Raw genomic sequence first — 23719 nt, 5'->3', positions numbered from 1 at the left:
AGGAGGGACTTACGAATCCTCCAGCTTCCTCACTGAGTGTCTTGGAACCTTCACTCTCTGCCACGCCAGGGGAGGACTCGTATCCCCACATCAGGATGTGCCAGAGATCCCATATTTGGTCAATGACACAGCACCTCACTGCCTTAATCGGCTCAGGGGAGGAATGAGTTTGCCATCTGCTGACTCCTCACAGCCAGCCCAAGCAGCTGCTGCAGCAGACTGTGTAACACACACAATCCCGCTTCTGACATCATCAGAGTAAGGGGACTTTCCCCTGGTGCCCTGTAGCATCGGGTTGATGAAGCACTTGGTTATGGAAGGGGGACCTAGAGCCAGATTCATCCCTGATGTAATTCCACTGAAGCCAGTTGAACTGAGCTCTGTGTCTTCAACATTGTACAGGACCTTGAAACATTCATGGCTCACTTCCCCCAAAGGACGCAGGATGAGTCTCTACCTGGGTGGGCACAACTTCCCGTGGACTGAAGTAGGTAGGGCAGAGGAGTGCCTTGGCCAAGTTTCCTAGGTCAGCAGAACCCCTAAAGCCAGCCCTGGAGATGAGTGTGTATTTTTGACAATGATCCCCTGGCATCTTTCAGTCTGTTCCTACGTACCAGAAGCCATTACATCCCTGAAACTTCCTGCAGGGGTGGCCAAACTGTAGGCTTGCGAGCCACAAGCCCCCCCCCCCCCCCATTCTCCCCCTACCAGACGGGGGGGGGGAGAGGGGGCTCGGGACCTCTGCCTTGCAATGGGGTGGTGGGGGTAGGGGCTTCTGTCCAGCAGGAAGGAGGGGTGTCAGGGCTTCAGCCCTCTGGGATGCACCTGCCGGGGGCTTCAGCAGGAATGGGGCTAAAGCCCCGAGCCCAGGCTCCCAGCAGATGTGCCCCAGCTCTCAAACTTCTGAAGATTGTTGTATGTGGCTCGGAGGGCCACCCCTGGCCTATGGCATCAGAACTATTCTGGGAATCCAAAGGGGACTGGCACAATGGTTGCAAAGTGCACCCATCTGCCATAAGGGTGATCCCCTGCGGTTAGTCACTCTCAGGGTTGGCACTGATGTTGGTTTCACAGATGAACTCCGAATGAACTCTAAATAATCTGATGCCATCAAATATGCTGCCCAGAACAATTTCCTGGTTCACTGCATCAAGAGAGGCTAAGGCGTTGTCCAGATTCTTCAATGCAGAATAACTATGATGTGAGCAACTGAAATTCAAAGCAAATGCGAGGAGATTAGAGCTAGATTTATTCCTCGTTCCTCTTAAGAACTATTGTTGTTTTTACATACTTACAGCCCCTTCCACCCCCAAAGCTCTCCACAAATGTTAGCGACAGGTTTAAAAACGATGCACTGGATTACTCCACCCACCACTGAAATGCAGCCCCCTCCGGGGTGGAACACAGCAGCTGGTTAACAGCCCACAGCAACACAGCACAGCAGTTTATGGCAGGAGGTGACCCCTGTTATTTCTGGATAACGGAGTAGCGATGGCAGCGTGTACTACCTTCCTCTGGGCAGTGCTTGAACTGGGAAAAGGCTTCAGTTATGGTCCCCCCCGCACTCTCTTTCTTCAACTCCACCACCTCTTTTCCAACCAGTGGTCTTCCCCCAAAGCTAAGCACTGGGGGTGAGAAATAAGGTTCTGGCACAATCACATATCCCCCCAATTGAAGCAGAGACCCAGGGTGCTTTAGGGCTCAGCTTGTCCCTTCCCCTTATCCATCCCCACGGGCTGATCTTGGTGAGTTATTTTCACATCCTTGATTCTGGCCTCCACTTCCCCCCCAGTTCGGGGAGCCTCTACGCTCAAGATGCCATCATGGGACAGCGTGGCTTTAACTCGCAGGGGGTCAGCATCCAGTGGGAGGATGTATGTCCTGGTGAATTCCCGGGAGATGAAGCCATGGCGGTCAGCTTTCTGGGAGTGCTGAGCTGTCACCTCCAGCAGGTTGTCCACCGTGCGGACGGCGATCTCATCAGGCAGGAAGTGGCAGACATCCAGAAACACCTGGAATTTGTGCTCATTGAGGTTGATCTCAGAGATCCCCCGGTCCAGCTGCTTGTTGATCCGGGGCCTGATGTAGTACCCATGATACAAGGTGGGGGCTAAAATCTCTGCAGGGGACACACCTGAAAGAGACACAATGAGGAGCATAGGGTTGCTTTGCATCCTGGGATGGAGGAGAGCAACAACGAGACCAAGCGAGGCGAAGGGGAATGTTAGCAGGACTGGCAGAGTCTGGGACTTGGCAGGCATCTGTGTGGGCTCTGTGCAAACCCACCACTTCTGTTGTACAGTGGAAACTGAGTCACCAGCTTGGCCCACCCATGTGTCACTGAAATGCTGCATGCAGCCCATTGAGTGCTACCCCATGCCACACACCAGCTGCACCCACCAGCTGTGCCAGAGGCTGACATCCATCTGGGGGTCTAAGCTAGGAGCGAGAGAGAGTAGGTGATGGGTGGCGTGGGTGCTGTGAGGAGAGCAGCCCACAGCCAGAGCTGGACGTGGAAAACACTGAATGCGGAGAAACTGGCATGAAGAACTAAAGCCCTTTGTGTGACATTGACATCAGGGTTTTCTTGGGGCTTTTGCCTTTTCACACTGTTGTGCTAGCGCTTTGAGCCTGGTGAATGGTTCTGCTGCCTCCTGCATTCTTTCCCCTCTAGCTGCTGCTGCTCTGGCTTTGTCCAGAACCCACCAGCTCAGCTTTTCCCTGCGCTGACTGGGGATGCAAAATCTCCCACCACCAGCAGCTCTTTTCAAAAGCTCCTTAATCCAACTCCTGCCAGTCAGATTCCACCACAGCCCGTCCCGGGGAGTGGGCTAGGACAGCTTCCCTTGCTGCTAAGGTCTGCAGCACCCGCTGCACCAGGCGAGGGGCAGAGAGCTTGCTGGCTATCCAGTCTTTAAGGGGAGAACCAGTATTTCCTAACAATTTTCAGGCGACACTTTGCAATAAAAGAGCAAGACCCTTCTCTGGTATCTACACAGTGTCTTCATGACCTCTTTGGCATGGGCTGTGCCACGTGGATTGGCTGTTGATCAGGGCCGCCCGGGGGGGGGGCAAGTGGGGCAATTTGCCCCAGGCCCCCACGAGAATATAGTATTCTATAGTATTGCAACTTTTTTTTATGGAAGGGGCCCCCGAAATTGCTTTGCCTCAGGCCCCCTGAATCCTTTGGGCGGCCCTGCTGTTGATGGCAGCAGGGGCCCCACCTGCAGTCCGGATCAAAGGGGAGTATTTTGCTCCCCATGCGCTGTGTGTGCATGAATGATGAAAAGGGAGGGAGGGGCAAGGAAAGCGGGAATGAAACATGCAGCCATGGAGGGAGGGAACTAGAAGGAGAAAGAGCAAGAGCATGATGGCTCCTAATTATTCTGGAGGCTTTTCCTGATGCCCCCTGGCCCATCCTGGGCCCCCCATCAGCTTTCTTGATGATTCCAATCCCCCCACTGCAGTTGCTTATGTGTCTGTGCAGGGGTGCTGGAACAATTTGTATAGTGGAGGTGCTGAGAGCCATTGAACCAAACTGTAAATCCTGTATATAATGGAAACCACTTCAAGCCAGGGGGTGCGGTAGCATCCCCAGCACCCATAGTTCCAGCATCTCTGTGTCTGCACTGCAGGAGGTGATGTCCCAGGGGATGCACTCCAGTCTCCTGCACTAGGAGAGAGCAAAAGTGAAGCCAGATGGAAGCCCGGCCTCTTTCTTACCTTCCCCAAAGTTCTGGTCATAGATCTTGCTGGGGTTGGCGAACTCGTACTCCGTGCTCATGGGGTAGGCATGGGGGACCGTCCGCTCAGCCATGGTCTGTCGGGGAAGGGACCTTCAGCGTGCTCGCTGCCTCTCAGAGTGAGAAGGCTGCCGATCGCAAAGTTTTAATCGGGTGAATTCCATAGGGAGGTGTGTGTGATAAAGATACAGACCAAAATAGACACACAGGCCCAGGGACGCTTAGCCAGGCGGATGAGGGAAAGCGCCTCACCGCATTCCTGCTGGGGATCTAGCCACAGTTTGCAGACAGGGAGGGTCTGCAGCTATTGGATGGCTAAGTTTAAGGCTCCCGAAAATGAAACGTGCTGTCATGATGGATTGAAAGCCAGAGGGCAAGGATTCCCTGCTCCAGGGTACTGGGTGTGCTGGGGCAGTGAAGTGGAATGGGGGAGGCTGCAGGACTGGAAGTGGGAGGCACAGGCTGAAGGGGGGCTCGAGGGAAGGTGAGAGAATGGAGGCACAGCCTAGGCAGAATTACACGGGGTTTTCACTAAGGGGAGGGCATGTACTAGATGCTGAATGCAGGGCTGGGTGCTAGCAGCTCCTGAGCTCTCATCCCATCTCTGACCAATGATGTGTTCTGTGGCCTTTCCCCTCATTGTGCTGTACCCTTCCGATCTGCAAAATGGGGTTAATAACACCCACCTGCCCCTCCACCCTGTAAGGATTAATTAGCTAATGCTGGGAGATGCTTTACAGAGTGTTACATTTTTGTCCAGTACCTTCACATACCACACACCTCTAGACTGGCATCCAAACAGGCTGTTGTGTTCTTATTGGCTAAAAGTTTAAATAAAAAGTGATACATTGTCGCAACAAATGTTCTAGCCTCCACCTGGGCTTGATTAGCCAGGAGTTCAGAACTGTGCTGGGACACAGGGCATTTTGTGGGAAGTGGCAAGGCCATTCTGCAATTCGCTTCCTCATGAATCGTTCTCTGGTTAACAAAATCTAAGGGAGACAGATTTCCAGAGGTGCTGAGCAGCCACCAGCCAGGATTGATTCTTCATCACTCAGCAGGTGTAAAGTTCTGTGTGCATGTGCTAAATAGTCTGAACACTTCCCCCAGCCCCACCCCCACCCCCGCTCACTTGAAAACGAGCCTCTAAAAACTAATGGGCTAAAATGATCCCTGGCCTTACTCTAGTGTCAGGGTTTCAGCAGCACAGAGATGGATGCAGTGGAAATGCCTGCGACAGACAGGCCTTAGTTATTTGGGGGCTGGATTTGTCCTAGATCAGTTTTTAAAGTCCTGAATGGGTTGGTCCCCACATAAGATCCTTGTGCTAGGAAACTAGAGCTGCCTTGAAGGCTCCAAGTCTCCAAAGCGCAGAGCAGCAGGTGCACCAGTGTCAAGTCTTTCTTGTTTACATGATACGCAATTCAAGGAGACACCTACAGCCTGGGTTGTTGCTGCCCCCTTTACCTGCTGTCCCTCTTGCCAAGAGCTGTAGGATTGACTGCAACCTCCTCCCCCCACCCGCACAGTTGTAGCTAGACTATGGAGCTGTGAGGGAAACTTTCCCCCCCTGTGGTTCAGCACCCAGCACAGAAAATAGCACTGGATGGGGGCATGGCCTCCACTCACTTATAAGTCAGAGAGAGCAAGTGTGAATTTGCGGTCACCTAAAGTCAATGGAATTTATGTCAGTTTCTATATGTGAGCACAGAATCGGAGCCAGTGAAGTTCATAGGCAGGGCTGCCTGCTCCCTATTAATATGATTATCTAGGAGCCCCAGTCATTGGCCAAGACCCCACTGTGCCAGACGCTGTACAAACACAGAACAAAACCACTGACCCCACCCCAAAGAGTTGACAAGATACCTAGGGCTCTACCTGTCCATTCCTACATGAGGTGTGTTGGAGAGCCCCCAGCTCACCCAGCAGAACCCTTTCAGTTGTAACGGAAGGACGCTCTTCCCTTGGGATTTACTGAGGGAGATCCGAGTGTCTCTGGGGAGACGTCTGGTGGCCAACCCATCAGAGCACAAGTGTGCAGACCAGAGGCAGGGCACTGTCAGGAGGAAGTTCCCAGTAGTGCCTTGGGGAGGGGCCAGCATGCATACATTAGCCACACCCATTGAAAGAAGGGGAAGAGGAAGGAACAAGTGTGGCACCCAAACAGAAAGGATAGAAACCAGAAATACAGCATTGATGTCACGCTCGGCGGCAGCTGGCGAGATGACAGGCGGCTGCACTCGTCCCATCACTGCATGTTCCTCGATTAGTCTTAGTAATCAGACTCACTCAGTGTTAAATTTAACCCAATGGCTTATATGAGTCACTTTTTATTCCTAGCAGCGCTAGGAATACAAATAGGGCTCAGCTCAGGGATGGGCAGGGGTAATGCACCAGGAAATTTGGATGTAAACCTGGGTGAGGTACCAGCAGAAACACGTGCACAGGACAAGGTAACTGGTGATTTGCTCAGGATTGGCACATCAAGGGCTTCTGTAGGTCAGGCTTGAGGGGCAGCAGCAGATCCATAGGGAGGCAGTGGCAGGGCTCGATTCTCACTCTTGTCGCTCTCTGTGATGTTCCCGCTCTGGAAGGTCCCCTTCCACCTTCTCTTCACTTGTGAACTAAGCAGGATCAGAGCACAGCTCTGCACAGGAGAAAGGCTCCTGCGTCAGCCCAGGGCCCAGGCAGCATTTCTCCTTGTTCCTTTGGGACTCAGTGCTTCTGGGCACAGTGGCTCTGCTGGCTGGATGGCACATAGCTGTGCCATAGCCGGGTCTCACTGTGGGAGTTTCTTTAGGTGCTGCACATTAATTCCCAACATCCATCCCAAGGAGCTGCATGCACACCATGGAGTCACTAACACAAAGAAGGAAGAGAGGGAAGAGCAGGGCCCTTGGATGTGCCATTGGTCTTCCCTCCACTGTGCTCTTGATAGCTGCTGCTGGCTAAAACTCATGAGATTCCATCTCCCCCGGGGAAGCAGAGAGATTGCAGGAGGAGTGTCTCCTGGAGCCTGTCTGTGAAGATGGCTTATCACTATGAGGAATAATAACGTGCTCCCCTACAGCGCCTTTCATCCAATAAGCGTTCCTTAGATTGTCAGCTCTTTGGAGCCCTTAGATCGATCGATAGATCGATCGATAGATCGATGCATATGTAAGCGGGGGAATGGTCCCGCTATTGTGGGGAACTTTCCTGGCTTCTGCACTACCCCGGTGAAGTGGGCTAGCGAAAGGATCTGAGTCCTCGCTCCCACTCCCTTTACCCAGAGGCCTCCCTGCCCTTGAGGACTCCCCTTCCACTCTCCTGTCTGGCAGAGTCCTCGTAACCCCAACAAGGCTGGGCCCAGGATTCCTGGGGGGCTCAACCCCCAACCCTACTGTGGTCACCTAGGACAGGGGCTAGGGTGTCCCCACTCCGGGGTACCCTCTCTGCACTGGGCACCTCCCTGACCCACTGATTATTCCATACAATTTAAAGCAAATACAAGTTGTTTAATTAACAATTAATCTAAAGAAAAGAACAAGGAAAAATGGGAAAGGTTAAAGGAAAACACATCACCCTGCTCTGTGGCAGGGAACATCACAAACAGTGTCTCTGGACATCAGGGCACTTCACAGTCTGTTCCTTGTAGGTCCCAGATTTCCTTCTCAGGCCCTGGCTGTGCTGCAGGTATGCTGCGGGTTGGACACTTGCAATGGTGGTGGCCACACACCTCCGGGCTTTGGGTGGTGGGACCCTTCTTCCCAGCGTCAGCCCCCCGTCAGGTTAAGGTCCCCCTCCCGGTCTGGCCTGCAAGGGCCCTTGGCTAGGGGTGTCTTTCTGTGCTGGGCCTTTTGCCCAAGGTCCCCCCTTGGCTGGCCCCACTTGCTCACCACACCTGGCTCTGTGGCTGCAGCTCTGCTCCCAGCACAGGATCTGCTCTCCCTGGGCTGCGTCTCTGGCTCTGTGGCTGCGTCTCTGCTCCCAGCACAGGATCTGCTCTCCCTGGGCTGCGTCTCTGGCTCGGTGGCTGCGCCTCTGGCCCCTCTGGATCTGGCACAGCTCTGCTCCCCAGCTCAGCTTGGGCCCCTGCTTTCTCCTTAGCTCGGCCCCCCTCAATCTGACCCAGGCAATTCCAACTCACACGGAGGAGGACGGGACCCACCCTGGCCTCCTGTCATGCTGATTAGCCTGCCCGCCCTGTCAATCAGGCTGACCTGGAGCATTGGCCTCTCGCCATTGTTCCTGGGGACTGTCAGTCTCAGGGTCCTGATTTCCCATCGACCCCTCCCCTTTTAGTGCTGGGAGCTAGCCAACCAAAACACCCCCACTGAATGTTAGTAAGGGGCAACAGTCCCCTTACACATAGCTTGCATGTCTGGGGAGCATGGTGGTGCATTTTAAAGGCTCTCACAATATAGGTGGTGCCATTTCTGTATGTGAGTCTGAACTCACACCTAGACTGTGCTGAGCTCTCACCTTTCTCTAAATCTCCATTCAAGTGGCTTTAGCGTTGGGGAAAAGACAAAGGTGCTGGACTGACATACACAGGGGGGCTGAGATCCTCTGTTCGTCCTTAGAACAGGCACAGAGCAGCAGCTGTTGAAGCTTCACACATACACTTTGCCTGCTGACTGCCCCTCCACCCTGTGGGTGTCTTGCCTGTGTCCTGAGGTACCCCTCCCTCCCCTCCATGGGGTGAGAGAGAGAAGGGAAGAGGCCAGTTAGTAAAAACTGCTGAGAGGATGATCAACGTTTTAGATTCAAACCTTACTTTTATTCCTGGTTTGCAAAATAGAGACAGAGCTAAAAATTGGATACCCATTAATACATGAGAGGTAACAGATCTGTACTGGCTCGTGGGAGGGGCAGGTTGGGGCAGACAGTGGGAGGGAGGGGGGTCAGGATGGACAGACCCGCACCAGCTGGGAGGGAGGGGGGTTCAGGACGGACAGACCCACACCAGCTGGGAGGGAGGGAGGGAGGGGGATCAGGATGGACAGACCCGCACCAGCTGGGAGGGAGGGAGGGGGGTCAGGACGGACAGACATGCACCAGGTGGCATGTGAGGGGGTCAGGATGGGAAGACCTGTACAGGCTGGAGGGGTCAGGACAGACAGATCCATACCAGCTGTGCGGGAGGTTGGGACGGACAGAGTGATCTAACAGCATTTTTCTGGCTGTAAGTCCTGTGACTAAAGCAGGCCAGCAGCTGCTCTTCTGTAAGGATCGTCAGAGCCATCTCTAGGCTCATGTGTAACTTCAGGAACCAGATTCCAAACACGAGGAAGACAACGGGCCCTTGTCACTTTCTGTGTGAGCCAAAGATAGGAGCTGCATTGATCCTCCTGGCATCTGAAGCAGCTGGGAACATCAGCCAAGCCTGGGGACTCTACAGATAAACAGTGTGTGGGGGTGCGGGGCTGGGCAGCTCTGATTCTTGCTGACCCCACTAGACTTTTTTTTCCCCTCCTCCTTAGCAGAGCTTTCAAATCCCCTAGATAATTGACTGGCCGCTACTGAATGGAGCAGACGGAGAGCCGGGATAATAAAACTCCTGACATCACCCTTCCAGAGAGTTCAGCGGGGGGGGCGAGGCCTGGACGGCAGTGGGTATAAAAAGCCCTGGCATACCAGTCCTTGAAGAACTCTGCTGCACCTAAATTCTTACTCTTCTCCCAGATAAACACAGATGGATATCGCCATTCACCATCCCTTGATCCGCAGACCCCTGTTTTCCTTCTTGACACCAACACGTATCTTTGACCAGAGCTTCGGAGAGCATCTCTCAGAGTCTGAGCTGTTCCCTACCTCGGGCGCTCTCAGCCCTTTCCTGCTGAGATCCCCCTTCCTAAGGACACCCAGCTGGCTAGAGACGGGATTCTCAGAGGTAACTTTTCTCTCTTCACATGCTTTGTGGTCTGCTGCGCATGGCTCTGGCTGGGTCTGGAGCCGAGAGCCCAGCCTGCCTCCCCCGGGAACCCCTGGAAAGCTGCTCATAGATCGCTATTAGAAAAAAACCTTGGGGAGGGAGCACCTGAAGGTGCCATCCTTGTGTCCCTGCTCCCTGTGTCAGGCAAGATTCAGCCCTGCAGGCGCTGTCTGGCATTATACCAGTGCAAAACCCTTTGTGAAATAATAATACTTATCGTGCCTCAGTTGCATCTGTGAATCAAGCACCTTAAAAAGCTTCACTAATGTCAATTAATTAAGCATCCCATTCCCCTGTGAGGTAGGTAAGTGTTATGATAGCCATGGGACAGAGGGCAAAGTGATTTGCCTGAAATTTCACAGCAGGGCAGAGAACAGAACATAGGAGCCCTGAACTCCCAATTCACTTACCTAACTGTTACACCACACTCCCTCTGGGAGAAAGGAATAGAGCCCCGGAGTTGTGACTCTCCATCCCCTGCTGTTCCATCCTGATCACACTTCCTCTTTCCTTTCACAGTTTTCAGCCATTGCTACATGGCACAATTCCTTATCTGCATCTCCCATTTCTCTGCGTGGGCTTCACTTCTGTTGAATCACACGGGAGAAGTAGAGATTTCTCTCTTACGGATGTTGAGGGTCTCCAGGCATCCTCTTGATTCATGAGTCTCCCTGGCCTGATTGCCAAACTGGACTAGATGCTCCTGCTTACTCCACTGCCTCATTCTTGGGCCCTGTTTCACTCTTGTGTTTTAATTCTGGCTAGGAAGGTGAGATCTGCACCCCCTCTATAACCATAACAACGCTGCTCTGTGAAGTGCCCAGCAGGAGGCGCTAATGCATGAATACTCCTTTTTCGAGCCTGAATTCAGCTCCTGAGTTTCACTGGCACAGGGGGTGCAGGTGCTGAGCTCACTTCCAAACCTGTATCCCTCTCCCCCGAGAGTTTAGTGCCTGACTCTCAGGCTTAGGAGTGACATGATACCGTACAGCAGTGCCTGTGATTTCACTTTCCTCACACAGGTTAGGAGACCTGTGGGTTGCCAGGCATTTGAGAAGCGTCTGAATTGTGAACAATCAGACTGGGAATGGCATTGGCCAAGCCATAGAGTCTCTGCTATCTGCACAAAGGGTTAATTAGTTGAACAGAAGAGAGCAGATTGTCGCACCTATCTGCAGGGAACTGAGTATGAGCAGGTTTCTGGCGGAATGTAGTCCAGAAGGACAAGCAGACTGGGGTTCTGCTCTGCAAAATGACTGTAAGCTGGCTTGATGGGCTGGCTCCATGTCCTTCTTCTTTCGATATCTATGGAGAAAAATTGCCCAGTGTACAAGGAAAAATGTGTTAATTGTAACTGCTGGCCCAGCAAAGTCTGAGATCTGAGAGTCATGCTGGGCTCATGCATAATCCTCAGTCAAAGATTCTGTGGGCCAAACTCTGCCTTGTGTAATGGAGGGTCTTGAAACTGAGACTTAGCTCAGATAATTCCGGTGATGCTGCAGGAACCCTGTGTTTGTACAGCACCTAGCACACTAGGATCCTAGTTCACGACTGAGACTGCTACGTGCTACCACACTAGAAATAAATAGTAACAGACTCTCTGGCTCCCTTTCCCAGGGGTGTGCTGACCTTGTAGGGCTAACAGGTGTTAAAAGCAGGATAGTCCTAAAAACTGTTCCTAAGACAATCAGCTCAGATGTGGATGCATGTGGGGCAGATGTGCTGGATAACAAGGGCCAAGTTGCACAGACTCACTTTGCAGAGTAGAACTGCATTTTAAGAAAGGTGCAAAAGGAACCCCCCTCCCCCCATCCCCACCTTGTAAATAATTCCCCTGCACCTGGAGGATCATCTTCCTCTCAGTCTCAAGGTTGAGCTAGAAAACAGTCCTCCCACGCTTCCCTGCTCCACTGCGTCTTCGGCTCGCATGTTTCTAATGAGCCCGAATGTGAAGAATGCCTTCATCCAGGAACGGGTGCTGTAGGGAAAACCTTAGTAAAGAACAACTCTCCGTAGCCTCTCAGGAGATCAGTGTGACTCCAGCACCCCAGAATATGTCACTGTTGGACCAATCTGCTCCAAGAACAGTGTCAGTGGATGGCTGGTGTACCTAGCACCACTCGGACAGTAGTAAATGCAGAGATCCCAGTGGGACTTTAGAAACAAGTTTGCCCCATTTGTATTTAGTTCAGGCATCATATACCCCTGGGTATGCCTTCTTACTTGGCACCTGGTACAATAACACAGGCCAATAATTAGAGGGAAAGTTCTCAGAGGAATCAAACCAATGGGACGAACCAGCTTTGCCTTTATTGCAAACGATGGTGGCACAATCCCTGCTGTTGTCTGACTAGGACCTGGAGAGACTCCTGGGAAGTCTATTGAGAATGGGATCTGGCTAGCTCCAGCAGCACAGTGGGCATATCTACTGCTGATTTCCCCTCTCTGACCATTTGCTTCCTGCACCTGAGGTCAGATTCATCCCTGCATGGATACATACCAGGGGAGATAGTGCGTGCCTTCCTTACTCAGGCGCTGCTGACCACCGGTGCAAGCTGGGACAGTCCAAGTTGTGCCCTTGCTTAAAAGCCCCATATGGGGAGGTTCAAAATCCCTGGGAGGTCAGAACACGCCGACCTACACCCCTCCACCTCCAGAACTCCCCCTGCACTGGGGGCTGCTGCAGGGATGGCACAGAGCTGGCAGAGCCTGGGCATAACAGCTCCTTTTGCCAGGGGTGTTGTGTAGTAGAGGCAGCTTCTGCCTGTCTTACATTACAACCCCTTTGCGGCAGCCTAGCTGATGCAAAGAAGCCATGAAGAATGATGAATCACCAGACCCTCAGTTCCCACCAGCACTTGGCAACTTCCTCTCTGATCGTCTCAGCTCAGAGAAGTGCTTGGAGTTCCTCCAGTAGAACACGGAGGAGAACTATGCATAGAATCTTTTTAGTTAATTTGTAAGAGACGAGCCAGGGAAATTCTTCCCACAAAACTGCCTATTCCCTGACCCTCAATATCCCCTCTGCCTTTTCCCCCATGCCATCTTCCATGGGTTCCCCCTGTCGTTTGTTAAGCACTAGGTCCCTTAGTTCTCAAGCCTTTGTCTAAGTCTCCTTCCTCCCAGGGAATTTCACAGACAAATCACTAAAGAAGCTGGCAGAGCCCCAAGTTCACATTGCCTGGGGCCCGCACAAACATCCCGCCTCCACGCAGCAATTCCTATGTAAATGTCCTTCAGCTCCAGCTCTGAATTGCTGCATGACAAGTGCCCATTCATCCCTCCCGGCCTTGCAGTTAGGAGTGGGAGGCAAAAAACAGCTGCTTTGATAGCAATGCCCTAGTTGAAACACACTGGAGAGTTAGTAAACAACAGGCCTGATTCTTCTCAGCCTGGTGTAAACCAGGAGTCGCTCTGCTGAAGTTACGTGGCTGTGAGCGGCAGAACAGGCCCTGGGTGTCTGAAGTTTTCAAGGGCATTGAGAGCAGTAGGCTGTGAAGGAAGAAAAATGCAGGGACAGTCTGAAGAACTAGTGACTAACAGAGTCTTAAAGGGGCACTGCCCTCTTGAAAGTCCCATTGCTGGCTGGAAAGTTTGTGCCTATTTTAGGGCTCATCCAAAGCCCATTGGAGACATAGGTCATCTTCTGACTTAATTGGACTTTGCATCAGACCCGGGGTACAACTAACATCTAGGATTACTCTAACTGAAAGATATTGGGGGAAATATTTTTTTCTCTTCATTTTCTTGACTTAGTGGCTCAGACCTAGTTACCTGTTGAACCAACTTCTGTGTGTTGCTTGGCACCGAAGTGTAGAGAGCTCAGTGTAATTAGGTTCAGCACTCTGGATGGAACTACATTTTAGGAAGGGAAATCCAAACAGTTGAGGAAGCAGAGACCCCCCAAGTCAAAAGTGAGGAAACTGAACTGCTTAGAGTCAGCATGGAGGCTATTGAAGCATCCCATAACAGTCTCAGAAGGCACGTACCTCCCTCAGCAAAAGAAAAATGAATTAAGCAGGAAGGCAAGAAGGAAAACAGTTTGGCTAAATGGCATGGTCCAAGAGGTTATTCAAGTCAAACAGGTACACTTCAGAAATGGGACATCAACCCTAGAGCATCCAACAGAATGCAGCACTTACTATACCTGGTAAAGGAAATTAAGAAGGCAAAAGATTAGCAGGGGGTGTCTCAGCATTTCATACCAGGACAAATCCTGTTTAATGTATTTATCGGTGATCTAGAAATGGGTGGATGAGTGCTTAGGTGGCAAAATTTGGCAATGACACATTCATTAGTCAAGACTCTGACTATACAGGGGAAAATGTTAACTGACTATACACAAGGTGGAGTCAAGGGCACAGTCATTGTCTCCAGTGCTGAGAAGACCGCTGTAAATATCAATAAGGGGAGCAGAAAGCCCCAAATAATTCTGTAAAAGAAATTACAAACAAATAATAAGAACTGGTCACATGCAAATTTATTGATCAATTTCTAAAAGTTCAGTTATAGTGTGCCCCTTTAACACACCACAAGGAAGTATTTATCCTCCACTAGTCAAGACAAGAAGGCATAGGCACTCAGATAATACTGTGATGGGCAGCAGTAAAAAAACCTAGGTAGACAGAGACAACCTGGCATGACTGGGATCCAAAACTGAAACAAAGGGGCAAGTTAGACAGACTGCTGCTGCCTTAGTCAGCCCTTGAGGGGCAGGGCATGTTGGCCTCCCAATCTAGGGCTTGGTCCTACATCATTAAAATTCATAGGCGCTTTTCCATTGACCTGCTTGGATGCAGGGTGACACCCACAGCCAGCATTGGAGCTGCTCTTCTCTAACCAGCCCCTTGGTTTGCAGATGCGACTGGAGAAGGACAAGTTTTCCGTAAATGTCGACGTGAAGCATTTCTCTCCTGAGGACCTAAAAGTCAAGGTTTTGGGGGATGTGATCGAGGTCCATGGGAAACACGAGGAGCGCCAGGTATATCTACCCTGTGGTAAAGTCTGAACTGCCCCTGCGCCTGTTAAGCAAGGATCTAGCGAGATGGCAAAACCACCTTGTTGCCTGCTACTCTGAAATAATTTCTGTTCATTTTCATTAATCATTTAACCCTGGGCAGTAGCGGGGCAGAGGTTATTGCTGTGGAAAACCATTCATAAAATGAGCATTTCTGAGCCTCTCTCTTGTTGGGAAGGGGCCAGGAGCGCAGAGATGGGAAAGCCCGAGTTTGGACATTATTGAACTAATTAACATTGAGTCAGTTAACAATTAAAAGAACTTTAAATAATTAAACCAAATGATGTATCAGACTCTAACTGTATTGTTAATATTCATGATATGTTACTCTGGCAAAGCCCCATAACAGCAGCTTGTACACTCAACTCAAAGAGTCGACTTTTGCTCTTGGTTACCTGAGTGCCCTTAATACCCATGTGACAGCTGGGGAGGAGGGTGAAGTCAAAACTTCCCAGGAGCAAAGGACCAATAGAGTGCTGTACTGGAGATCAGACAATTAGGAATCTGTGCACCGTAATGTACACTGAGAGCCTGGGGAATGGCTGGGGGGTGGTACTGACCATTGCTCTGCCTGGAATGTTGGAGACTACAGTAGAACTCCGACTAATAAGGGCCATCTGATTAAATGAGATTAGGAAGCACAAGCCCCACCATGAAATGAAGTTTGTAGGGTTCTCAAGCCTGCTACCAGTTTAAGCCTGGACAGCATAGTGCAGTGTGTGAATTCAGTTTAGCCCTGCCGCTTTGCCAAGGTCTCTCCAGACAGGGATGCTCCAAACTTTCTGAAACGTTTTCCTTTTGGGCGAGAGCTTCCCAAACTTGACCTCAGCTCAGGGGGGACGTTGTTAGTTGGAATCAAGCTGGCACATCAAACCAGGGCTGTTCTTTTCCTTCCCTTTCGATAAGGATGAGCATGGCTCCGTTGCCAGGGAGTTCAACAGGAAATACAGGATCCCAGCGGATGTGGATCCTCTGTCCATCACCTCATCCCTGTCTTCGGATGGAGTCCTGACAGTGAATGGACCAAGGAAACAAACCGATGTTCCCGAGCGCACCATTCCCATCACCCGCGAGGAGAAATCTGCCATCGCAGGGGCCCAGAGGAAGTAGGAAGCTGTTTGAAACCGACTTTTCCATCCAGGAAAACCTTTCCATTGGATGCAAGCAGCGTATGCTGTACTGACTGGCCATACTTATTTATTTATGCTAAGGAAAGAGAACAAGCTCATTTGCTAACAAATAAAACATAAATAAGCATCTTGTGGTTTTGTCTTTGAATGTTAGGGTTTTTTTGTGGTGTCACTGCTAGTATAGAAAAGCTTGGTAAGACTGTGCATCTGGAATATATGCATGCAATTACTTATTATTTGTACTGTGGTAATGTCTAGAAGCCTCAGTCATGCACTAGAATCCCGCTGTTCTAGGCGCTGTAGAAACATAGAACCAAAAAGATGGTCCCTGCCCCAAACAGCTTACAATCTAAGATACTATTAGTGTCCAGTCTGTAGGAAGAAGCATACATAGCCTGATTTAGACAGACTGCCCCATAGCCCCCCATAACCAGGTGTTCCCCATAACCAAGCCAGCTCTAAAATGTCTTCATATACCTCTGGTGCCAAATCCTGAAGATTTTATTTGATGTTTGCTCAGCCCTTACTTGGTGTTTGCTGCACCTTTGACTTGAGTGGGAGTTTTGACTGAGTCAGGACTGCAGGATTTGATCCCTGCATAATAAACCCGGAGAGCTGGAAATGGCAAGATGCTGTATTAGATGCTCACAAATATGACTGGCACAGTGGTATTGGTGGGGGGGACTGGACACAGATCTGCATTATACACAACTGCATCAACTCCCTGCTCTAGGCCAGGCCCAAGGGATTGCTGTGCTTACTGGGACAAAAGTGAATCCTCCTACTGAGCATGGAGATAAGGAACCAGCAGCATAAGCAAAATCTCTCTCCGGGCTCCTCAGTAGCTTCTCTAGTTTGTGTTGGCCACAGGCTAGGAGATTGAACCTCTGACGTTAGCCCCAGGCTCCCATTCTCTCCCTCAGTGAGGCACATGGGTAGTGGGAAGCTGAGAAGAGAGCTGCCTCCAGAGGACTCTGCAAGCTGCAAGTTTCAGAGAGGGCAGGAGTTTAGTTTGAAGCTAAATATACCCCACCAGCCCCTTTCCTGCAGGCTGACAATGGAGGAATGGGAGGCTCAAGGAGCTGGTGGAGCATGTGGGGGCTCAGAGGACATCAGGCTTCATGAAACCAGTCTCCCCCAGCCTGAGGCACTAAGGAACACTTCACAACGCTGGTTTCGCTTTTTATGCAGTCATTTTTTGCTACCACTTGGTTGCACGATCCATTTTTCCTCAATATTTCTGTCTGGATCAAAGCTCTACAAATCCCAGATTCCTGCTGAATGTGTCTTACAAGCATCAGAAAAGTTGCTCTGGGGGAAATTAATTTAATTGGTTCGAAAACTCCAGGACGGCCTAAACGCACTCTAGTTATGGGCATTAGATGACACTTAAGGGAGGAAAATTGTGTCTGAAATCTCTAGAATGGCCCATGTTGTGAGGAAATGTCCAAAAGCTGCAACTAATTCAGAGCAGACACAGGTTACAGTTGCAAAGCTGCCGTAAACTCAGTTACAGCAACAGCAGAGAAAAATGTCCTGCTCTCACGGTACAAATCACATCACGCTGAAACTATGCAGCCAGTGCCCTTCAAACAATAAATAGCAGCTGATGTATAAAATGTTCAGCTGATTGTAGAGTGATACAAAATGCTACAGAGTTTTACTCAATTGTCACCAGCAGCTCAACCCTGAGGGATGCTGACAGAGGGAAAACAGTGGTAGCATTGATCCGGTTTTGTCTGTAACTCTAGCACAGAAGGGAGTGGAGAGAATTGCCACGTGCAGATCTGTCCTGTGATGTATGAGTGGTGACATTTCTATTAGAGCCTAAACTTCATTTTCTCAGATAGTTCATTATCTTCGCCTCACTAGACACACGAAACATTTCAGAAGTGACAGATTTTGATGCCAAATGTGCCATTCCCTAGGGTCTTAAAATGACAGAAATAAAATTAAAATTAAATTAATCAGATTTTATGGAAAAATAACTGGTCACACTTATAAGCAGCCACTTGCTGATGAAACCCGGTTACATCTTTAAAACACTCTTGGGTCTATTTGTCTTGGTACCATGCCACGTCAAGCCACACTCGGTCAACAAAAGGAAATGTCAGAGTCCTCTGTACAAGGTAAAAATTAAAATGTCAGAAGGCAGAAATAACATATGGAGCAACAAACAATAGGGCATAAGCCTCAGAAAGCATTTACTTGTCACTCTGATGCCCTGTGTTTTAATATCAGAAATGTTTTACAACTTGAAGGATGGCCCCTTAGCAGCAGACAGGTTGGAGTCATTCTAACCACATGGCTGATCTCAGGTTAACAGCCTCTCTCTGCTCCTATTGCTTTTGCTGCGCCCCCGCTTGTTCTTTCCCCAGCATGTCACAAATGAGGGGAGTTCTGCCTTGAGGAGGTCCGTAATCTATCATGTAGCAGGACCGTGCAGTCGGTTTGAGCGGAGGGGGTTCCAGCTCAGGCTGGTGTCCAGGAAACCAATGAGGTTCTAGTTTAAATCCTGAGAGCAGAAAGGAGAAAACTGATGAGTTAAAGGCAAAGCAACGAGAAGGCTATTGTCAGGAGAACAGCTGAGACAACGGGAAGAACAAACCCAGGGGCAGACCCAACCTCTACCAGCCTATAGGGAAGCTGAACACGGGTTGAAGGGATTCTATGCACTCTCAGCCAGTTGGCACTGTCCAGGGTTTTATCATAAATCCTGGACATGTTACTTTATTAGAAGAACACATTGGAAAGATCCTATCTAAAGTGCTAGGGTCCCATAGCATAGGATTTTGAAAGCACCTAAGTGCTATCCCATCCTAAGTCCGGAAAGCCAAACAATCCACTCAACAGTTCTGGAAACATTGCCAGGTTTACAGGTGCATTATGGAGCTTTTACATCTTGCTCTGAAGAATCAGGTATTGGCCATGGACAAAGATGCGATACATGACTAGACAGAGCCATGGTCTGGTTTGGCAGGGCAGGAAGTTGGGTACTGGAATGGAAAGGCCAGGTGTGCTCTGAGACAGATAGGAGTCAGGGATTCCAGACTAGATGGAGTAGTAGTTTGATCTGTTCTTGTAAATTCTGTTCCCTTCCCATCTCTCTCCCCAGAGAGAATTTGGCCCATAATGTCAGTGTTTTTATCCATTATGCTTTAATCTGATGATACTGTAAGCATGTTCTGCTTTAAAATGTTATACCCATATGCAGGGCCAGTGCTACCATTTAGGCCAACGAGGCGGTTGCCTAGGGCGCCAAGATTTGGGGGCGCCAAAAAGTGGCGCCCCCAATTTTTTTTTTTTTTACAGCAGCCGCTGCGCTGGGAGGGAGAGGGAGTCTGAGCCGCTGGCAGGCAGCCCAGGGGTTCCCCTGGGTCAGCGCGCCGCCGGCAGCCCAGGGGTTCCCCCGGGTCAGAGCTGCTGCACGGATCCCCGGGCCAGGGGGTGGGGAGCTGCCGCTGGGGGGTGCCTCAGAGTGGGGAGGGAGCTGCCGCAGGGCTCCCTGGGCAGGGCGGGGAGGTGCCGCGGGGAGGGCACCTCAGGGCGGGGGGGGGGGGGAGCGGCCACGGGGGGAGGGGCGCCTCAGGGTGGAGGGGGGCAGGGAGCTGCTGCAGGGCTGGGGGGCAGGGGGCGCAAGGTGGAAGTTTCGCCTAGGGTGCGAAACTTCCTTGCACCGGCCCTGCCCATATGAATATTCCTTGTGTCCCTTCTACAATGTCACGGGTAAGGTGAGAGATTAGCAAAATGTCCCTAGCTGGAGTGAAATGTCTTTGTAGCCGTCAAACACAACCAGAAAATGAGATTGAATAGATAGAGGGATGAGCTGTTTTCTGCAGAGTAGATGTTTGTAAGGGTCTAAAACTGATGAGGCAGAGAGCCAGGAGCAACAAATAGGGATTTTGTTAGCCTCTCAGTCTGAAGAATATAAAGAGAACACCTGAAATACAAACACCACAGACCCTGAGGGACTGGAAATACGAGCTCCTATTTAGATCTAGGGGCATGACTCAGTAGGGAACGGACACGCTGGAACTCTTTTTTCTTCTCTGAGCATATGATTGTCATTTAAAAACTTCTTTTTAGCTACCGCACAGATCAAACTGACTACACTTCAGTTCCATGCACCTACTTCTTGAGCCGTGATGCCTTTCCTTGTTGTAATCTGACGAATAAACTGATTCAAAGTAGTGAGCATACTGAAAGGAAAAGCCCATGTTTAGTGCAGCAAAATATAAGTAAACAAACATTTAATAAAAAAAATACTGTGTATCTGTTAAAGGAATAGCCTGCTCACCAAAGCATCTGAAATCATAATCCCTCTTTACACTCTGGGTAAAGCCACTGCAGAACTGACATGCCTATAGTTTGTGTCACATGAAACCTGATAACATTAATGGCAAGGAGCCCAGTGATATGGTGAGGGGAAGGACCATGAGTCCAAAGCAGAAACAGCTCTGGCCTGTGAAACACTGCTGAGTTATGCGTGGCTCGTACCATGGCACAAACTGACTTGAATGGCTTTGCCGGGGAGTAACAGAATTTGCACAGTAACTTGTGGCTTATAGATTCTGCCCTTGAGTCACTAGCTAGGGGCAGGACATTTACAGCAAAGGAAAGAACACCAGGAACCAGGTGAAAGTAATGGAACTGAGAATGGCCAAAGGATTGAGAGTTGAGTGAGACTGGGCCTTTTTAGTGATGGATTAGAGGCTGGGTGTTGGAGAGCAAAAGGAAATTTCTCAAGTCCTTGCTCCTGCTAATGGAGTAAGGGTGGGGCATACAGTGAATGAAAGAGGCTGTAGGGCTGGGGCTTTTGATGGTATCTGCTATTTCACTTTTAGGCCTTGGCTACACTCGCGGATTCACAGCGCTGCCGCGGCAGTGAAGCGCAAGTGTAGTCGCGCCACCAGCGCTGCGAGAGCTCTCTCGCAGCGCTGCAAGTACTCCACCTCTCCGAGGGGAATAGCTTGCAGCGCTGCGAGCGAGCGTGCAGCGCTGCAGGCGCTGATTACACTGGCGCTTTACAGCGCTGCACTCGCTGCGCTCAGGGGGGGTGTTTTTTCACACCCCTGAGCGCAGCAAGTGCAGCGCTGTGAATTGCCAGTGTAGCCAAGGCCTTAGAGGCCAATAGAAAGGACAGGAGGAACAGAAAGTTTGTACCTGGGAAGGAAGCGGTTTGGGCTGCACGATTTTCCGGATATCATACCGCTCCTGGTTCCAATTCCCCATAAGGGTTTTGTTGGAGTAAGCATCCTCATTGGTGGTGCATCTCCAGCCATACTGGCTAAACTTGGAAGTGCTGTTCCAGTCCGTCCACACTTCTGCATGTCCGGTGGCATGTATCAAGGAACCATGGTGAGGGTTATAGAAACAAGATAGGGACATGACCTAGGAACAGAAACCCCAAAACACATTGGGGATGTCCCTGATATCTGAAAAGACAAAATAGTGCTCTGGAAAGACGTTCCCCACCACCCTGGCAGCTGGGCATGCAGCTCCCAACCCTTCACTTAGCAGAGCACCATTTAATTTTATCGATGCAAAAACTTTAGTTTGAATTTGTGTGTGTGTAATTTATCTTTCCTTACTTAGATAATAACACTTAGTTCTCTTCAGCTTCATCAAGCTTCAAAAACTACACTAGACCCTTCAGAATAATATTATCCTCATTTTCCCCAAGGCCACAGGGAGCTGTCTGAGTTGGGATTAGAATTTGTGAATTGCAAACTCCATGTCATCTGCTCAGACCATACCTCCTATTTGAAGTCTTTTACTGTTATTAGTCGAGTGATTCTTAACACAGTCTCCTTCCACTGACTGGAAGGATAGCTAATGACTGGAGGATAGATAATGTGATGCCAATTTTTAAAAAGGGCTCCAGAGGTGACCCTGGCAATTACAGGCCAGTAAGCCTGACTTCAGTACTGGACAAACTGGTTGAAACTGTAGTAAAGAACAAAATTGTCAGACACATAGATGAACATAATTTGTTGGGGAAGAGTCAACATGGTTTTTGTAAAGAGAAATCATGCCTCACCAATCTACTAGAATTCTTTGAGGGGGTCAACAAGCATATGATTAAGGGGGATCCAGGGGATGTAGTGTATTTAGATTTTCAGAAAGCCTTTGACAAGGTCCCTCACCAAAGGCTCTTAAGCAAAGTAAGCAGTCATGGGATAAGAGGGAAGGTTCTCTCATGGATTGGTAGCTGGTTAAAAGATGTGGGGCCCCTTGACGATGAAAATACAAAAGGAGCGCTTAAAGATGATAAAGTCATTGCGGAGAAACTAAATGGATTCTTTGCTTCAGTCTTCACGGCTGAGGATGTTAGGGAGATTCCCAAACCTGAGCTGGCTTTTGTAGGTGACAAATCTGAGGAACTGTCACAGATTGAAGTATCACTAGAGGAGGTTTTGGAATTAATTGATAAACTCAACATTAACAAGTCACCGGGACCAGATGGCATTCACCCAAGAGTTCTGAAAGAACTCAAATGTGAAGTTGCGGAACTATTAACTAAGGTTTGTAACCTGTCCTTTAAATCGGCTTTGGTACCCAATGACTGGAAGTTAGCTAATGTAACGCCAATATTTAAAAAGGGCTCTAGGGGTGATCCCGGCAATTACAGACCGGTAAGTCTAACGTCGGTACCGGGCAAATTAGTTGAAACAATAGTAAAGAACAAAATTGTCAGACACATAGAAAAACATAAACTCTTGAGCAATAGTCAACATGGTTTCTGTAAAGGGAAATCGTGTCTTACTAATCTATTAGAGTTCTTTGAAGGGGTCAACAAACATGTGGACAAGGGGGATCCGGTGGACATAGTGTACTTAGATTTCCAGAAAGCCTTTGACAAGGTCCCTCACCAAAGGCTCTTACGTAAATTAAGCTGTCATGGGATAAAAGGGAAGGTCCTTTCATGGATTGAGAACTGGTTAAAGGACAGGGAACAAAGGGTAGGAATTAATGGCAAATTCTCAGAATGGAGAGGGGTAACTAGTGGTGTTCCCCAAGGGTCAGTCCTAGGACCAATCCTATTCAATTTATTCATAAATGATCTGGAGAAAGGGGTAAACAGTGAGGTGGCAAAGTTTGCAGATGATACTAAACTACTCAAGATAGTTAAGACCAAAGCAGATTGTGAAGAACTTCAAAAAGATCTCACAAAACTAAGTGATTGGGCAGCAAAATGGCAAATGAAATTTAATGTGGATAAATGTAAAGTAATGCACATTGGAAAAAATAACCCCAACTATACATACAACATGATGGGGGCTAATTTAGCTACAACGAGTCAGGAAAAAGATCTTGGCGTCATCGTGGATAGTTCTCTAAAGATGTCCACGCAGTGTGCAGAGGCGGTCAAAAAAGCAAACAGGATGTTAGGAATCATTAAAAAGGGGATAGAGAATAAGACTGAGAATATATTATTGCCCTTATATAAATCCATGGTACGCCCACATCTCGAATACTGTGTACAGATGTGGTCTCCTCACCTCAAAAAAGATATTCTAGCACTAGAAAAGGTTCAGAAAAGAGCAACTAAAATGATTAAGGGTTTAGAGAGGGTCCCATATGAGGAAAGATTAAAGAGGCTAGGACTCTTCAGTTTGGAAAAGAGAAGACTAAGGGGGGACATGATAGAGGTATATAAAATCATGAGTGATGTTGAGAAAGTGAATAAGGAAAAGTTATTTACTTATTCCCATAATACAAGAACTAGGGGTCACCAAATGAAATTAATAGGCAGCAGGTTTAAAACAAATAAAAGGAAGTTCTTCTTCACGCAGCGCACAGTCAACTTGTGGAACTCCTTACCTGATGAGGTTGTGAAGGCTAGGACTATAACAATGTTTAAAAGGGGACTGGATAAATTCATGGTGGCTAAGTCCATAAATGGCTATTA

The 23719-nt window shown here is 49.4% G+C and overlaps 3 protein-coding genes across 4 annotated transcripts; 1 reads left to right on the top strand and 2 right to left on the bottom strand.

Moving 5' to 3' along the window:
• Positions 1–1694: 1694 nt before the first annotated feature.
• HSPB2 (heat shock protein family B (small) member 2) lies at positions 1695–3817 on the bottom strand. The gene is made up of 2 exons (XM_065417437.1): positions 3724–3817; positions 1695–2134 (listed from the first exon to the last, which is right to left on the bottom strand). Exons 1-2 carry the CDS (start codon positions 3815–3817, stop codon positions 1695–1697), a joined length of 534 nt encoding a protein of 177 aa, XP_065273509.1.
• Positions 3818–9420: 5603 nt separating this feature from the next.
• Positions 9421–15787, top strand: CRYAB (crystallin alpha B). 2 transcript variants are annotated; one of them, XM_065417201.1, is made up of 3 exons: positions 9421–9618; positions 14519–14641; positions 15584–15787. In XM_065417201.1, the coding sequence occupies exons 1-3, from the start codon at positions 9421–9423 to the stop codon at positions 15785–15787; spliced, it is 525 nt and encodes a 174-aa protein (XP_065273273.1). The 2 variants fall into 2 exon arrangements, with proteins under 2 accessions (XP_065273273.1, XP_065273272.1); XM_065417200.1 differs by having other exon boundaries at positions 14504–14641.
• A 2359-nt stretch (positions 15788–18146) lies between these two features.
• On the bottom strand, positions 18147–21195 carry CFAP68 (cilia and flagella associated protein 68). The gene is made up of 3 exons (XM_065417452.1): positions 20971–21195; positions 19940–20006; positions 18147–18322 (listed from the first exon to the last, which is right to left on the bottom strand). The coding sequence occupies exons 1-3, from the start codon at positions 21193–21195 to the stop codon at positions 18147–18149; spliced, it is 468 nt and encodes a 155-aa protein (XP_065273524.1).
• Between the last annotated feature and the right edge of the window lie 2524 nt (positions 21196–23719).

Source organism: Emys orbicularis, chromosome 15 (assembly GCF_028017835.1).
Source record: "Emys orbicularis isolate rEmyOrb1 chromosome 15, rEmyOrb1.hap1, whole genome shotgun sequence".
NCBI classification, from domain to species: domain Eukaryota; kingdom Metazoa; phylum Chordata; order Testudines; family Emydidae; genus Emys; species Emys orbicularis.
This window is presented reverse-complemented; position numbering and strand designations above follow the sequence as displayed.